Consider the following 17,613-nt stretch of genomic DNA (forward strand, 5'->3'; position numbering starts at 1 on the left):
ATCAGTGAAGGGTAGCTAGTAGATTGTCACGCGGTCTCAGTTACCCGAGACACCCTTACGAAGGCATCCAATCCAATCTGACCTGCGTTGATAGCTCGTCACCCTCCTTTCCCGTGGTATGCGAGTGTGCGGCGTAAGATTGCTAGCTTGAGATAAGGTACAGAGACAGGATGAGCTTGTGTCATACCTAATATTCAGGACGAATTGACGCGATACAGGGCTATTTGCTTTAACTCAATATGTACAAGGGTTGCAAACTTGCCTTCCACGGGCTAAGTCTTCTTGTATGCAAATGTTGACGAATGACAACTTCCGCAAAAGTGATTATGGGTAGATGTCAAAACAGATGAACAATCGCGTAAACCGAACGAATTGTAGACGGCAACATGATGGCATTGAACAGAGCACAGAGCGGGGACAAGCGCTTCGTAAGCTGTGTTGATACATATGTCTTCTTAGAAGCAGCGCATACAAGGTTGTATCTGCATATTGCCAAGGGTTCGCCGATCTGCACTCAACTCGGTCACGAAAGAGCTGGTGGCGGTGGCAGTGAGCTGCCAGAGCTCTCCCCTCAATTCCGCTCTCACGCTCCAACCTGGGGTAGGATACGGACGGGGTGTCACCACCAGTCTACCGGTGCTTCTTCCTATTCGCGCTCGCTTCGGCAGGCCTATCAACTTCTCGTTCACTGAGACCCTGCCAGACCATCAACAGATCGAGCTCAGCTCTGCATCTGCTTACCGAAACTAGAGCCTCGGTAGCGCGGTTTGAATCCAAAAAAGCGCGCAAACATGTTCCCGCACCAAGCGCACCTAGACTGCCCTTTTCCCATGCAGCATAATCGGGCAATTTTCACTCCGCGAGGCAGATTTCAAGACGAGGCTGCCGGGGACTGAGTGACTCTTTGAACGCCCTTCCTGATGTAGCGGCTTTCCTGGGCATGCATGCATGCGGCTGCCACATCCTTGGCCGAGTCTGCCCTGCCTTCAGTGCCATTCTGCTTGCTCTTGGTGCGCGACCCAGCCATCGAGCTGCTCCCTGGTCACGCCTGACCTGCATGCCAGCTCGTCACACAGGCTTTCGTAGATAGAGATAGGCCATACTTAACATCGGAGCCACCCCTTGTAGCCTGCTTTGCCATGTACCATTATGGCGCAGACCTCGAGACTCCCCCATCTTGGAGCTGCTGCGAGTCTCCGATATCTCTGAGTCGCCTTGTTGGCTTGCCAGACTCTCGAAGATGAATGACTTCCAAAGCTCAGAGGGCATCTTCCAGGAGCCTCGTCACATCGACGACAACTCGAGCGAAGATGATGCTGCTGGGGTAATAACGGGTATCACTGGCGGGGATGGTCAAGGCATCGTCACCCACGCACCCAAGGAAGGATTTCGCCTTGGATACCTTGATGTATGCTGTCTGGTCATCAACCGCATGATAGGTGCGTCAAAATGTCTCTGTCGCTTAGGGGACATCTGTTAATGCCGTAATACAGGCACGGGAATATTCATGTCTCCGAAAAGAGTCATGAAAGGTACTGGAAGTGTTGGCGCGACCTTATTGTTCTGGCTAGCTGGTGTAGTCTACTGCCTTTGCGGTACCCACGTCTACATCGAGTATGGCCTCAACGTCCCTCGTTATAGAGTTCAAGGAGTTGAGCAGTCCATCCCTCGAAGTGGTAAGAATAATTGCAGCTTCAGGCCTAGCATCAATGCTAACCGATCTCCATAGGCGGAGACATGGTGTACCTGCAATATGTCTTCTCGAAGCCCGCCTATCGCAAAAACACTATCCTACTGTCGACTTGCATCTTTGGCATCACGTTCATCGTACTCGGAAACATGGCCGGCAACAGTCTTCACTTCGCCTTTCGAGTCCTTGAGGCCGCTGGTCACTCAGATCCTGAGAACGGCCCCGTCCGGGGCATCGCTCTCGCCGTTGCCGTCTTCGCCTGCTTCATCCATGCCACAAGCAGAAGATTCGGAATCATGCTGAACAACTTCCTGGCGGTAATCAAGATCATGATCATGCTACTGATCATCGTCGCGGCCGTCGTGGTGGGTGCGGGCGGGCTTCCCAAAACACAAAACGTAATCGAGCAAAATACGTCGCCAAAGACTTCGTTCGCGGGCGCAACTAAAGACGCGAACGGATACGCTCAGGCATTTCTTGCCATCATTTTCACATTTTCGGGATTCGAGCAGCCAAACTATGTCCTAGGAGAGATCAGCCGTCCTCGAAAGAAGTTTCCTATCGGGATGGCGAGTGGTGTAGGACTCGTTGCTGTTTTATACCTGGCTGTCAACATCTGCTATGTAAGTGCCTCCAAACAATGTAGCTTCTTGGAGTGACTTACAGAAAATCAGATGGTCGTTGTGCCTGCCGATGTTCAGAAGAATGAGGCCAATGTTGCCCAAGAGTTCTTCAGGCTCACCTTCGGCCAATTGAACCCAGACAGCGATATTGGGTCGCGGATCTTCAATGCTTTCCTGGCGATCTCTTCCATGGGCAATATCATCGTCATGGTATGTCATGGCTAAAGAACTGAAAACCACCACTGTGGGAACTGACATCATACCAGACCTATACGGCAGCTAGAGTGAAGCAAGAGATTGCGAAAGAGGTGAGAAGATTTCCTCCACACAGATGACGCCTGTGTGTGTTCTCCATTGTCACAATCATCTGAATAGTTCAGGCTCTTCACATGGAGTCTTTTCTGCCCCTTGGTTGTTTTTGGTCACTCTGCTCACCCCCTTTTTTTGTATCCGAAACCTGGACAAGGCACTGACTGTCCATACAGGGAATCCTTCCTTTCCCGAAGTTCTTCGCGCAAAACAAGGACATGAGCCTTGGGAGACTCTTGTTCTGGTTTCAAAGGAAAGGATGGTTCAAATCACTCCTTAAACTGCGTTGGATGTCGCCGGAGCATCATTCTGAAAAGACACCAGTTGGTGCTTTGGTTCTTCACCTCGTCAGCTGCGTCATCCTCATATTTGCAACCTACGGCAGGCCACCTGTAGTGGCATACACAGCACTCACGTCTCTAAGTGCTTATGTGGTTAACGCATTCATTGGAACATTCCTGGGTCTCGGCATTCTCATCCTACGCTTCCGCGGCCCTCCTACGACAGCTACTGACGATGATGCCACCGACGATGACCCATCTAAGTCCCCGACAACTTGGGCTGAAATGGCTGGCAAGAAGTTCCGTCCCTTTTTATCAGTCTTCTGTGCCATTGTATACATGTGTGGAGGTCTCTATCCCGTGATCACCAACTGGGTACCGCCGTCACAGTACTCAGACCTGACCGTGACGCCATGGTGGCTTGTGCCCACCGTTGGGTGGATAATCATCAGTCTTGGCGTTGCCTGGTTCATCGGCTTCATCTTGGTGGCCCGTTACATTGAGAAGAAAGATCACCGTGTCTTTGTGGTAGAGAAGAAGCCGGAGTTCGAGGCAGCTGATGGCAGCAGCCGGAGCTCCGAAGCTGGCCATACAGGGGCCGATCTAATCCAAGTCCACGAAACGGTTTACCTCAGCTGGGTTGGAAAAGAGGCTCTTCGACAAAGACGGCCGGTCTTTGACGACTCGAAAGAAGCTGAAGGTCATGTCAATGAGGTGCCGGCGTCTCCATACGTCAACACGGACTTTGCCGCATACATGTCAAGTCAGGGAACTGAGACAGGAAGGACATATTCGAGATACTAAAAGAAGCACTAGTGCATTACCCGGCTGTTTACCGACTTGGGCGATCAGGGCGTTCGTAGGGCACGGCTGTGGCTTGGCTTGCCCGGGGTAGCCTATTATGATGATGAATATTTTACTGTTTTATTACTCGTGTACGTAGTGGTATCTGGGCGGACATTAAATGCAAAGCCTATCCCGCGTCGTGACCTTCCTATCTCATAACACCCATTAAATGATCATGGCTCTTGCTCGACAATGTTGTTGAGACGTGGCCCAAGTTGTGCAAGGGCTGAACGATCTTGTCCGTCAGGCTCGTAAGATCGGAAGACCTCTCCACGCATAAGTCTGCGCGGTGCTCGCCTCCCTGTAAAGAGCTCGAACTGGGCGAAGCCCTGCTCCGGAAGTAGGTCCAGACCGTCCATAGTGACCCAACCCCGGTGAGAGACCTGGCGCGCTTGGTTGAGTATTGGGGTATCAAGCGTCTTGTATCCCAGCTCAACGAGACAGCCACCGGTTGGACTGCTTAGCCAGGCTTGTGGCGCCACGAAGTTGGGAGCTGGTACGTCGCCGATGCTGTGCGTTGGGATACAGGAGACGATCATGGTCGGCGGCCGAAAGTCTTCCGGCCACGCCTCGTCCAGGGTCCTAATGATATGGAATCTTGTTTCCGCGTCCGTGTTCGCGCTCAAGAGCGGTAGGTCGTGTCTCTTTAGTAGTCTCGTGAAGTGATTGACCATCTTTTCCGCGTTCGAGACCGTGCGGTTGTAAACCACGATGTTCTTCACGCCAAGTTGCAACATGCTGTAAGTTGCAGCACGAGCCATACCGCCTGCGCCGATAATGAGACCGCAACTTGTCGGACGCACCGCATTGGCAGGCGAAAGTCCCCTCCTCAGGCAAGCCCGGATACCGATCCAATCTGTGTTCTCTCCGTAAAGTGCGCGTACCGGCCCAGCTCGATTTCTGCAGTTGAAGAGTTTTTCATCTTCTGGAATGGTGCCGTCGGGGTTCAGTCGACGAACAGGCACGAGAGTGTTTACTGCACCGATGGCCTGGGCGTGTCGACTCAGCGAATGGGTGAGAGTGATGATTTCTACTTTGAACGGCAAGCCCACACTGGCGCCAGCGAAGTAGGGATCTTCGATGAGGTCTTTGAGGCCATTCAGTGATGGTGTGGAGAAGGGGCGGTAGACATGTGGGATGCCACATGCCTTGAGGGCGGCATTATGCATAGCTGGCGACAAACTGTAGGAGACATGGGCACCGAAGACATAAATCTTCATGGGGTCGAATAGGAATGAGTTGTACAGCGCTTGCGTTGCCTGTACAGCCGTCAAACAAGGCTGATCGGGGCTGTACTTTGACGCCATTGCTTCTGGCACGACGCTCGTGAGGACATGGTTCATGGCAGCCGAATGCCTGCCACGAGGGCCGGAGTTGTAGGCAATGAGAGGGATCTTGTGGCCAGTCGTGGCGTCGACCAGAGCCTTGAGATGATTCACATCAAAGTTGTCCTTTATCGAGGTGACAGGCTTGATAAGTCGGACAAGATCGCAGCCTATTCGGCGAGCTCTGTGGTAATGTGACATCCAGAACGGATCTGCCCATGAGGGAGAGTCGACGGCAGGAGTTAGATGACCAATGATCTTTGACCGCCTCTTCATTGAGATGATGTGTAGTAATTGGTAATCGTTCAAGCGTAAGTCGACGGTGAGGTATTCAGGTGTAAGTCGGAGACCATGTAAGATGTAGTCCATGTACACCGACTCTGTTGTGTCCGGGAGAACGACATGGTAGATGAGCGGAATGACGGTGCTCCTTCTGATCGACCCAATGATCCTTGCAATATCTGCAGCTCGTTCAGAATCCAACGCCGTTGCACCCGCGAGGCCATCGACGACGATCTCGATGGCGTCAGCACCTGTTTCCAGCTCCTCGACGGTGATCTCATTGTTGAGAAGGCTCGACAATGATACTGAAATGGCATAGGTGAACCGACGGTCTTCAGTCGGAATAGACGCCAAGGGGAAGGCAGATTCAATGAAGGGGATAGAGCCTTTGGGCATGATCAAGCTGAGGAATTTGAGGAAGTGCCTCTCCGCCCGCTTCAGGGTAAGATACGGTGCGGGTGGCTTCTGACCGCCAGCGTGAGCTTCTATCCTCGCCGCATCAGTCTCGGCCGCAGGATCTGCCGTCTCAGAGACATTGAAGAACTCGAGATTGCTGCAAGTCCGGAAAATGGTACTGCTCGCGGCAAGAAGATTTCTTGCCTTGTCTTCGTCTTCGATCTTGAGGTGTTCTTGAATGGCCTTGACATCGCGAACGATGTGGACGACAGGGTGTGTACGGCAAAAGTCTCGTAGCAGAGTCTGCACAGAGCGCTCCATCCAGCTGCAGACAATCAAGCAGCCTTTTGAGTTCTGGTCGAGGAGGTCGCGGAGAACGTCCGTCTGTCGACGGTGACATTCTGCGGGGCCATGGGCCCGTTTATATGCAAAGCTGGTCAGGCCGGTGACCTGTTGGAAGGCCTTCTCGCAGTCGAGCGCCCTCCGCGCCATGGCCGTCGAGGCGATGATGGCGAGTGTCGACTTGCCGGCGCCTCGGATGCCAGCAAGGACAATGGAGGCGTCGGCAGGGAATGGGGGTATCTCGTTCGGCAGGTGGGTGACTGGCGTCGCAGGCCTCGTTATTGGCGTCTCGGGTCTGGAGCACGCAGCCATGGAGTACCTGCTGCTGTTCGTCCTCGGGCTCTGAGGCTCTCTCGGTGTTGTACTGTAGCCATTGCGAGTGTCGACGCGAATGAACTTTGAGGGATTCTCCAGTTGGTGGTGGTGTTCGGCGTCCTCGTCGTCAATGGCCGTGGCCACGAAGGACCGCTTCACGCCTGCTGTCGCCATAGCTCCTCAGCCTCGACCTCGACCTGGCCGTTGCAGCAGTCGCAAGCTGGGTTGGTGAGAGAGCCCAGGATGCAAGCGCATAAGGCAAGGAAAGGCAGTGTCAAGTTGAGAGAGAGGGCGCGCAGGTGATTGAGTCTGTCTGGGCCAACAGGTTTCGTCCAGCGCCGCCTAACCGGGTGGTCTAACAAGGTCAAGCTCTCTCTCTGTCTGTCCGTCTCTCAGTCAGGAGGAGTCAGTCAAGTCGGTCCCGTCGAGTCGCGTCCAATGCCTACTAAGGCGGGCACAGAATTGTCAGGTGGGAGGACACATGGAATCCGCACCCCATTTCCGACGGTCGGTGCTGCGCTGATGCCCCTCTCCCTTAGCTGCAACTTGGCGTCGGTACTCTGATAAACACTTACCCCTGGCTTTTCTGTTAGCAAGGGACATTCTCCACCGAGCATGTCTCGTGTTCCGAATCCGCCGTCGCTGTTCCGCCCCTTGGTTTGACAACTCAACTCAGGGAAGTCATAACTGTTGCTCGGTTCAACGTTGAAGTGTCTAGACCACTGAGAGCCCACGATGCAGGCAAAACAACCTTGTTCATGGCAGACAAACCCCAGCTGTATGCGGTTGGTGCCCCAGAGACGCCTCCATCGACAAGGGTCTGTCTGTGTGAAGAGTCTGGAGAGCAGTCTGTGCATGTTCGCAACACCAAAAGTAGCGCACTAACACCCCGCAAACCGAGTCATCCGTACACGGCCTTCTGCGGCCAATTAATGCCACTGGGATTCCAGCTGACCTTTGTCCTCGCCGCCCAAAGATCAGATCGAGCAAACAACCTTTGAGGCGGCGCCGCGACTGTCCGACGTGAGGTTACCCCAGGATTTCCCCACCTCCAGCGAGTTGCGCGGGAAATCTTGGAGAAGCAAAGACGTCAATCATCGCCGCTGTCGCTCCTCTGCCTGTTGACTGCTTGCTGCTGCTGCTGCTGTTGCTGTCGCTATTGCTGTGCTGCTGCTGCTCTGTTGCTTGCCGCTGCTACCCATCGTCACTCCCCCTGCAACATCCCGTCGCGATCCATCCGCCACAACTCTCGCTTCAACCATCATCCGCAGCGCGCCCTTACCCTTCCTCGCAGCTCTCGCCGACGCTCTCGCTCTCGTTGCACACGCCCTCATGCTGTCCACAACGGCGTGAGCCACAGGAGCTGCTCTGCCGCCCGAGGCATCAATTGCAGGATGCCCTCCAAGAGAAAGGTTCACGATGCCGAGACCAATGCTACCTCGACGTCGGCCCCGAAGCGCCAGCGAGTTTCTCGAGCGTGCGACCAGTGTAGAAGGCAAGCAATCTCGCATCCGTCCTTGTTTTCAGTTTCTTCTTCTTTCCGTCTGATTTCCATCATCTGTTCGCCTTCAACATCGGAAGCTTCCTGCAAGGGAGCCGTCCTCGCATGCTTGAGGATGTTTGGTGATCCAGGCTCGAAGAGCCTCATCATTGGCCCGAGTCAATCCTTGCGTCGTCAGCAGCTTCATTTCCAGGGTGTTGCGACGTTTCTGGGGACTGTCTAGCTTTGTTTTCCTTCAACGACGGTTCCGAGTTTTGTCTGATTTGGTCTTTGGTTTGCGCTGGCTTCAATGCTAACTGACTTGCAGTGCTCGAGAGAAGTGTGACGGCGTTCAACCACAATGCTTCTCCTGCGTAACGCTATCGAGGCAATGCACGTACAACGTCGCTCCGAAGAAGCGCGGCGTACAGACCGGTCTTATTCGAACATTAGAGCTCGCCCTTGTCTGGCTGTTCGACCAGGTTCCTGGCACTGAAGAGAAGCTCTCAGAGTTGCTCGCCCGCGAAGGCGATAGCGGGCAAGCTCTGCTATTAGACAAAGACAACGAAGCCGGTAACCGTCTTCACAAGAGATGGAGAAGGTGTCGAGTTCATAAAGACATCGACCGACTCCTATCCGGCAAGGACGGTGTAAGCCCGCGCCAAGACACCTCGGGAGACGAATCGGATGCGGATGCAGACGGCCGCAACAAACAGAAAGACGCCACTCCGCAAGAAGGTACTGCTGTGTCTCCAAAAACAAACGGACCCGAACGGGCATCGGACGCGACTCCGGGCGAACCGGGCCCAAGACATCGACACGGTTCTATATCTCGGCGAAGATTCAAACTCCCAAGAAACTTTCCGAGGCTGCTAGAAGTTTACTATTCTTATACCCACAGTTGGCTTCCAATACTAAACTCCAAAGAAGTCCTCGATAATGTTGCAGCCTCTTATCCACCCGATGGTTTTGATATCGACCCAGAAGACTCCGGCGCCAGCGCGGCTCACGCCGAATTATGGTGCGCCCTTGCTGTTGGGGCCTTCCAGGATGCGACATCATCCAATACTTCCGGACGGGCTGAGCCATCAGACCGTCCAAGCCTTATATTTGCAGCTGCACGAGGCTTGATACCTGTGGAAACAGACATGGGACTAGGTCATGTCAAAGCTCTACTGGTGTTGTCTCTGGTAAAGTTGGGTCAAGACAATGCAGGTGCTGCCTCATTGCTTATTGGTCTCGCTGTTCGCGGTGCTATGGCACTCACGGACGGCAGGTCAAGGAATAGGGGCCGCAACTCTATATCTGGTCAGACGGCACCTTTGACACCAGAAGCAAACTCAACGGCGCTGGATCGAGTAATGATGGCATGTCTCATGCTTGACACCATAGTATCTCTGGGACTCGGCCAAACACCACACATGAGGACGAGCGATATGAAAGACAAGCCAACGGATGAAAACGGGCCGGAAGAATGGGCTCCTTGGGTGCCACGGACTGGATTCGGATCCGAGGAGGTTGACGGCGCTGTGCACGCTGCCCAGTCGCTGAGTTCTTTCAACCAGCTTTATCAGTTCTTCCGGACCCTAAATCAGAGCGTTGAGTCAGGAACTGCAACACCGCAGATAGGTGCTGCGAACCTGGTGCAGGTGCTTGACCCCCGGTTCTCATTTTGCAACTCTGTTGTTTTTGGAGCGTCAACGATACCCAAACTGCCGTCCGCCTTTTTGATACAGGCCACTTTCCTCGGTGCCACGCTGACACTGATGCCCGACGCCCGGGTCTCGCTTATTTGGAGTCTGATGGAGGTTTTGGAAAATTCCATTGCCCAGTTTGGCGCAGCCGGCGTGTCGCCGCTTCTTGTCACTTACATGAGCATCGCTAATACCAAGAGTTGCGTGAAAGCTCTGCGAGACGATGACAAAGCCAGATGGAATACTCTGATGGGAGATTTGATATCTGTTTGGCAAGACCGGACGACCAACGCAGATTCCTCCGTGTTAGACGCTGAGCCTGGCGGCAAAACACCTATCCAGGCCGAACAGTCGGCTCCTCATTTCTCACAGCCCGCCGCCCGACAAAATCCACACTATCCTCAATTTCCAATGAACACGGATTCATACCACCAAAATGGCAACGGGTTTCTACCAACTGCTTCGTCAGCTAGTCCTTCGACGGCGCGAACAATGCCATTTACCCCAGGAAGTCAGCTGGATGCATTTCCCCCAGGATTTATGGGGCATCTGCCTTCGGCTCAAACACCATATCTGATGGGACAAGGACCCCACGGCGTGGATTACGACGCCATTATGGACGAGTTGGCATCTATAGACTGCACAGATAGCATGGAGGCCGACCCGCAGTTCATGGCCAATCTCGGCTTCGCCCCAGGCTCAGACTTGACAGACATGCTGCGGGGAGAATTTGGGGGGATGTGAGAAGAGTAATGTATTATGACTTTTTAGTAGAAAACGAACCCAATACTTATCACACACATCTGGAACTATCCTCGCCGTAACCTGTGCTATTGTTTGACTGTCCCCTGTCATGCACGTCCATCGGTGTGAAAAGCCCCTGGTGATTGACATGTGTTCACCCTGTCCAAGGGCAGTGATTTGAGAAGAACGGACTTGCTAGCCCTTTTCGTACTGTTTTCTGGAGAATCTGCAGCAGGCTTATCTCTGTTCTGGCATTTTTCTGGCCCAGCTGCGGCCGCTGCAATGTTAGTGTCTTCGGGATCTGTTTGCGAACCAAGCCCGCGGAAGAGCAATATGCGCAGGATGGGCGGAAGTACAATCACCAGGAGCTTAAGAGTCTGATGTCTCGGCAGTCAATCTATCGAGATTTGGGCTTGCTGATGAAGCACGTGTCATAGATTGTGCACAGTAGTGTAATGTACCAAGTAATGTGCGCTACCAAACAGGGACAATTCTGATGACACCGGCTCAGTGGTCACTACTACTCTAGCGACTGTCACGTCCCGACAGAACGGTTCAGACAGAAAGACATTCATGGATGAAGATAGGAGAATAAAACTTCCTCTCGTACATGACCAAACTTTCAGCGTGATGTTGTTCGCCGCTTTGTGCGCTTACAACCACCGTATCAGGAGAGCCCCTTTCGATCCGACTAAAGTGGACTCCACGATGGCCTCGTCAAAGAGGCTTGGCCAGAACATTGCTAACTCGTTAGCAATCGAGTGATGGAGTCCGGAATTCTCGCCGGTCTTTTGCCAATGTTGAGAGCGCCGCAGCCATCTTGGTTTGTAGGCGTTGGCCGGATATACTCAACTCCCCTCAGCTCGCACCAGCGGCCAACAACCCCTGTCTTGTTGACTCCGTGACCCCATGGGCAAGGCACGTCTGGCAGGTAGCAGCAGTCTGGGGTCGCTACCCCTTTGCCCGCATTGCTGACAATCCGGACGGCTGGAAATCAACAAGTTGGGAGGTCCCCAAGTTCCACGTGCAATGTGAGACAGTTGAATGGCAATGCGTCGCCGCTCACAGGATAAACATTCAACCCTTAGCCCCGGTCTGGGCAGGGGTTCTCCAGCATTTTGGGGGCCCCGAAGTTGGATCTAGCCCGGAAACAGAGATTAGTGCCGTGGATCAGTGCGGAGAACAAATCCTTTGCCGTTCTCCACGCGCCGTGGCGACGAGTCAGTCGCCCAGGTGCAGATTCTGCTCCGGTTCGGAGCCACACGCAAAAACAGGAAGCGTGACTCCTTAGCTCAGGGAGAAGCGTTCACCCCAGAGTCAACCATCTGGAATCTCATACGCGAAGGCGTCGTCAGAGCCTATTACCCCGGATCCCATTGGCCTCCCCGTGTTTGCTGTGCGTTCCGTGGGATGAACAAACTCCGCATCGAAGCAGCCCCAGACTTTTTCCCCAGACGAACCGACACGCCACACACCTGTCACTCTTTACCAACGCAGAGGAACGAACCATACATATAACAAAGGCGACCCTTGACCACCATCTGGTTCTGGCCTCCTCATCCCCTTAAGACTTCTCTACCCCAACCGTGCTTTGGAGTTCAGACTGTCTCAAGGCCCAAGCAACCAGACAACATCATCTGAAGACGGAGTAAAGCAGCAGCACGCACGACCATCAGTCACCATGGCTCTTCTCACCCTCGTTGAGGATCGGCCGACGCCCAAGGCCGTCTACAACTGGCGCGTCTACATGTGCGCCATCATCGCGTCGTTCGCCAGTTGCACCATTGGCTACGACTCTGCCTTCATCGGAACCACTCTCGCCCTGCAGTCCTTCACCGAGGAGTTCCAGTTCGCGTCCTACAGCAAGAGCGGATTGGCTCTGTTGAAGTCCAACATCGTGTCTGTCTACCAGGCCGGTGCCTTCTTCGGCTCCTTGTTCGCCTACGTCAGCAGTTACTTCCTCGGCCGCAAGAAGAGTTTGATCGCTTTCAGTCTCGTCTTCATGCTCGGTGCCGGTATGATGCTCGGCGCCAACAGGGAGCGCGGCCTCAGTCTCATCCTCGCCGGCAGAGTCCTCGCTGGTATCGGTGTGGGTGGCTGCTCCAACATGACCCCCATCTACATTTCCGAACTTTCCCCGCCTGCCGTTCGCGGTCGCCTCGTCGGCATCTACGAGTTGGGCTGGCAAATTGGTGGCCTTGTTGGTTTCTGGATCAACTACGGTGTCGACTCTACCATGGCCCCCAGCCACTCCCAATGGCTCATTCCCTTTGCCGTTCAGCTGATTCCTGCTGGTCTGCTGCTTGTCGGAGCCTTCTGGCTTCCTGAGTCTCCTCGTTGGTTGTTCTCCAAGTACAGGAGAGAGGAGGCAATGAAGCATCTTTGCTGGATGAGGTGAGTTTTGAGCGAACAACATTTTCTGGGTGATGGATTGGATGTGAGCTAATCATCAAATTTTCACAGAAACCTGGATGCCAGCGACAAGTACATCATCGAGGAGGTCAACTACATCGATGCCGACCTCGAGAGATACAGGACCGAAGTTGGCGCCGGATTCTGGAAGCCCTTTGCCGCTCTCAAGCAGAGCAAGGTCCAGTGGCGCTTCTTCCTTGGTGGCATGGTGAGCGCACTCCTTTCAGATTACCAACACTCGTTGCTAACCCCGAGAAGCTTTTCCTCTGGCAAAACGGTTCCGGCATCAACGCCATCAACTACTACAGCCCGACCGTTTTCAAGAGCATCGGTATCACCGGCACCAACACCAGTTTCCTCACCACTGGTATCTTTGGCGTCGTCAAGACCATTGTGACTTTCGTGTGGATTCTTTGGCTCATTGACCAGCTTGGTCGCCGTAACCTCCTCATGATTGGTGCCATCGGTGGATCGCTCTGCATGTGGTACATTGGAGGTTACCTCGCTCTCAACCCTGCCAGTGGCACCGGCGGTCTTTCCGGCGGAGGCATTTCTGCCATGGTCTTCTTCTACCTGTGGACGGTGTTCTACACTCCTTCGTGGAACGGTACCCCCTGGGTCATCAACTCCGAGATGTTCGACCAGAACACTAGGTACGTGTGGAGAGAAACGAGTCAGTAAACGAACACGTGAGCTAACCATACCTGTAGATCTCTTGGCCAGGCTAGCGCTGCCGCCAACAACTGGTTCTGGAACTTCATCATTTCTCGCTTCACCCCCCAGATGTTCGACGCCTGGGGTTACGGAGTGTACTTCTTCTTCGCCTCTCTCATGATCATGTCCGCCGTCTTTGTGTTCTTCCTCGTGCCCGAGACCAAGGCTGTCCCTCTGGAGACTATGGACCGTCTCTTCAAGGTCAAGCCCGTGTGGCGCGCAAACAAGACCATTATGGATGAGTTGGCGGAGGACCAGAGCTTTAGACAGAACGACTCGGATGACGTTGTTCTTGGCGAGAAGTCGGACGAGGGCGAAGTCAGCCAGGTAGAGCGAAAGGCCAGCGTTTAACGGTTCGGGACAACGGTTTACTAATACGGAATTAAGGGCGTTTAAATGGGTAGCAGGCGGATATTCCCAAGATTTCGAGTATCTCAAGGAATTCACAATCCTCTCTAACCCAAATCGAGCAAAACCGAGTGATGTGCACCGTACTGCACCCTGTCCGCACGAGTCGATAGGTCGAGAAGTAAAGCGTAACGGAAACGGCGTAAACGATAAAGACGTAGACGATGGGCGTAATCGAGGAACGTAAACGACAGGCGTAAACGGAACGGAGGTGATACCCGAAGTAGAGGAGGATTATCGACGCGTGGTGGCGAGGCAAAGGCCGGGGGAGGCACTATGCATGAAGTGGGCTCAACGCAACCAGGGGCAAGGTACGTGGTGGTTATGTCTTTTCCCTCCCATACCCGTGTTGGAGGAAGACGAGATGTAGCGTCAGGATTACATGCTCTGCGAGTACATGTCAATAGCAACTGTCAGCGGCTCAGCCGCCGCAAGCACACATGAAGTGTCCACAGAGATATCCCGTATTACATGGTGCAAGTGACCATCCGCCGCTGTTCCGCAGGCATCCCAAGACATGGCATCCCAGAAGATACGCGGAGTTACCCAGCATCTCCCACGTCCACTGAGTGCAATCTTGTCATGTGGACATACCTGGAACAAAGTTCAACAGACCAGCAACCGCAATTTGAACCGTCCGTATCATACAGAGAGTCCTTCCAGCCAAGAGCGAGGAGGTCAAGCCAAGACGCCAAGTCGATGAACCTCTAGCCTGATTGGTAAATAACCCGACTCAAGCACTGGCGCCGTCAATGTGATCTTGGTGGTGTGGCAAGAATCCTCCGGATGTAGGATGACGTCGAAACAGAGCAAACAAAACGTACAGATGGCGCAGCTCAAGCAAAACAGCATCCAAGAGCCGCAAATGTGAAAATGCCAGCCTGCTCCCGTTATATAACAGATCTATCGAGTTTCGTCCCGTCTGCGAGATGGAGAGTTTCCACAGTTTGTCGTGCGATCCCGTATGATTCCCGTGCGATTTTCGTCGAGGTGAGGCGGCGCTTGAGTCTTTTTCCGGGCGCGTGGGAAACATTCACCCGCTCAACCACCAGCCAAACGAAATCTGGGACCGGCCCAAACAATCGACGGACAGACTCCGAGTTATTCAAGATTATGCAGGATTGTTTGAAAAAGTGCAATGCATGAGGTGGAAATGAGTCTTATTTCCGTCGTTTGGTTTGTGTGAAGTTTGCATGAGACGCCCGCAACGCACGCGCAACCACAGCACAACTCGCATCACGGCATTAAATGAGGCTCAATTGTCCGTTTTTGATCTGATGCACAACTTTGCATTCTCTTGGACTGCTCGCGTCTGATGAATGTTCCGTTGATCTGCAGGTTGCAGTGAGAACACGGAAAGACGGCACTCCAAAAGCGTCTAGCTCGCCCCAATATTTGAGGATATCGGTGCTTCTGGAGCCGCATACGTTGCAGTTGGACAGCTATCACATCGCAATCTCGTCTGTCTATGTCTTGAAGTGGGCTCATGGCCGGAGAAGTCTTCATCATGTTAAGCTGTTGATGCAAGCGAAAGAACTGCGTCTCATGAGGCTCATGGTAGCAGAGTTAAAAGTAATTCCTGGTGATGTTACTGGACCGTTCTGGTAAGGAAGTGCATCAGTTTTGATGCGTGTGTGCAGGTCGAGATGTTTGTTCAGTTCCAGCTATATAAATATGTTTTCACATATGCAAGGTTCCATCGGCTCCAATGACTGACATGGAATGAGAAGGCTTGTCTGTGATCCTCATTTAGGAAGCCTCGGTCAACATGCATAATTGCAATCACCAAGCGGACGTCACCCGTGTGAATGCATGTATGGAATAAAATCTACAAGCAGCAGGAATAAGATGAGCATTTGAGACACGAGCGGATACCCCAAAGGAGACTCAAGGCTTTATCATTACTGGGTGACTGGATAAAAGGGCCTGACAAGCTGGGCACCTGGGTTAGAAAATATGGAAGGACAAACCCAAGGATCTTCAGTCATGTAGATGACCAATGGACCATCACACTTAGATGAACATGGAAACATAGAGTCATTGCCAAATGATGGAATCTCATAATTCGTCTTGTTAAAACAGTCGCTATGAATGTATCTATGCAAGTCGTTTCAATTTTTCATTATTTTTTACAGTTTTGAGTGTTGCGCCAGCTTGGCGGCAATCACTTCCTTGACTTTTTGTACGGGAAGGTCCTGAACCTCCTTGCCGGTCCAGTAACGGTCCTGTTCAGCAGTCAGTAAGCTTCACTAGGAGATGAGAGATGGGGATCAACTAACCTGCTCGAGACCTTGGTAGATCATGGCCTCAGTGCCGAGAATGACCTGCCAGCCGGCGTCTTCGGCCAGGGCACCAATCTCAGTAAAGGGGGTGGGGTTGTAGCACATCTCAAGGATGGCACCCTTGGTAGGCTTGTTGAAGAATTCAACGATAACCTCGCGGGCGACAATCTCCTCGGGGGTCTTGGGAGGGAAGTCGGGGATGCAGGAGACGATAGCGCCGGGGGCGTCAAGCTCCCTCGCCTCCTCGACGGTGGAGACGTGGTACAGGTTGTCTCCATAGCCCCGCGTGGTGCACTCGGCGATAACGGCGTCGACCTCAGCCTTGTCACGGTTGACGAGGTAGATGTCGGTGGCCTTCATCCACTTGCGCAGTGCGTAGACGGCACTGCGGGCAGCACCGCCGCCGCCGATGACCAGGGCGGGCTTGTTGTGGTAGACAGCATCCGGGTCGGCGACGTTCTGGACGAAGGACTCGCGGACGCCAATGACATCGGTGTTGGTGCCGCAGTATATCCGCTTGCCGTCGCGCTCGCGGATGAAGAGGGTGTTGCAGGCGCCGACGTCGCGGCACTCATCCGTCAGCTCGTCGAGGTGAGGGATGATGGCGACCTTGTTGGGCATGGTGACGGAGCTGCCGTAGAACTTGGGGTGCTTGATGAGCTCGAGGAACAGCGGCAGGTCTGCCGAGTCCAGACGCATCTGCTCCCATTTCAGGCCGATTCCCTCGTAGATGGTGCTGTGCAGGAGTGGTGACAGGGAATGTGTGATCTTCTGGCCAAAGAGGTAGCCGTGGCGGTCAAGCTGCTCAATCTTGGTAGCGATGGTGTCGTCCACCAATTTTTCTGTGACGGCGGGGCTGGCCATTTTGGCTGTGTGTGTGTGTGTGTTGTGGATGAGAACTAAAGAAGAAAAAAAGACAAGGGGTATCTCTGGTTATGTTGTGATGATGAAAGTCTGAGTGACTGAGTGACTGAGTGGCAGGCCGTGTAAGACGAGGAAAATGGCGATAATTGTATGTGAAATATGTGTCAAGCAAGGAATTGGAAACGGATACTCTTTGAGTGGCTATTATGAGAACTTCAGATTTGGAGAAGACGATCTGGAGGCCACTTTTTGTTCTTGGGTTGCGTCTCTTTTCTCTGCCGGCCAGGTGATGAGGTCCAATAATAATTAATTGTTCTTGCGGGACACGGGGAAAAGTCCGGGGCTCTGGATGGGGTTGATCGGACTGCGGTTCAAAACTCCATCAGGGCTAAGGATTCATGGATCGGAAACTCGCAGTTTCAACGAGGGACTTGTTGTGTGTGCGTGGTTCCTCCACTCACTCCACGCTCCGGCAAAGAACTCTCCAGAGACCGACCACGTTAGGTACCTTACTGAGGAGAAACCCCGAATGAGCGAGAGAGTGAGGAAGGAAGTGAGAGCCAGTGAGAAGTGCCGAAGAATCTGGGCCTCGGAAGCGTGGGAAAA

The 17,613-nt window shown here is 53.4% G+C and overlaps 4 protein-coding genes across 4 annotated transcripts; 2 read left to right on the forward strand and 2 right to left on the reverse strand.

Annotated features, from left to right (window-relative positions):
• Positions 1–1,240: 1,240 nt before the first annotated feature.
• Positions 1,241–3,707, forward strand: COL26b_010607 (uncharacterized protein; the record flags this gene model as incomplete). Its single annotated transcript, XM_053183300.1, has 5 exons — positions 1,241–1,439; positions 1,730–2,313; positions 2,365–2,523; positions 2,580–2,621; positions 2,799–3,707. 5 exons carry the CDS (start codon positions 1,241–1,243, stop codon positions 3,705–3,707), a joined length of 1,893 nt encoding a protein of 630 aa, XP_053032720.1.
• Positions 3,708–3,922: 215 nt separating this feature from the next.
• COL26b_010608 (uncharacterized protein) lies at positions 3,923–6,583 on the reverse strand (the record flags this gene model as incomplete). Its single annotated transcript, XM_053183301.1, has 1 exon — positions 3,923–6,583. One exon carries the CDS (start codon positions 6,581–6,583, stop codon positions 3,923–3,925), a length of 2,661 nt encoding a protein of 886 aa, XP_053032721.1.
• Positions 6,584–12,008: 5,425 nt separating this feature from the next.
• COL26b_010609 (uncharacterized protein) lies at positions 12,009–13,804 on the forward strand (the record flags this gene model as incomplete). The annotated part of the gene is made up of 4 exons (XM_053183302.1): positions 12,009–12,721; positions 12,791–12,947; positions 12,998–13,392; positions 13,450–13,804. 4 exons carry the CDS (start codon positions 12,009–12,011, stop codon positions 13,802–13,804), a joined length of 1,620 nt encoding a protein of 539 aa, XP_053032722.1.
• Positions 13,805–15,990: 2,186 nt separating this feature from the next.
• On the reverse strand, positions 15,991–17,007 carry QA3 (Quinate dehydrogenase; the record flags this gene model as incomplete). The annotated part of the gene is made up of 2 exons (XM_053183303.1): positions 15,991–16,086; positions 16,141–17,007. 2 exons carry the CDS (start codon positions 17,005–17,007, stop codon positions 15,991–15,993), a joined length of 963 nt encoding a protein of 320 aa, XP_053032723.1.
• Positions 17,008–17,613: the final 606 nt, after the last annotated feature.

This window comes from Colletotrichum chrysophilum, assembly GCF_026319265.1.
Source record: "Colletotrichum chrysophilum strain AFK26 chromosome Unknown scaffold_116, whole genome shotgun sequence".
Lineage (NCBI taxonomy): Eukaryota > Fungi > Ascomycota > Sordariomycetes > Glomerellales > Glomerellaceae > Colletotrichum > Colletotrichum chrysophilum.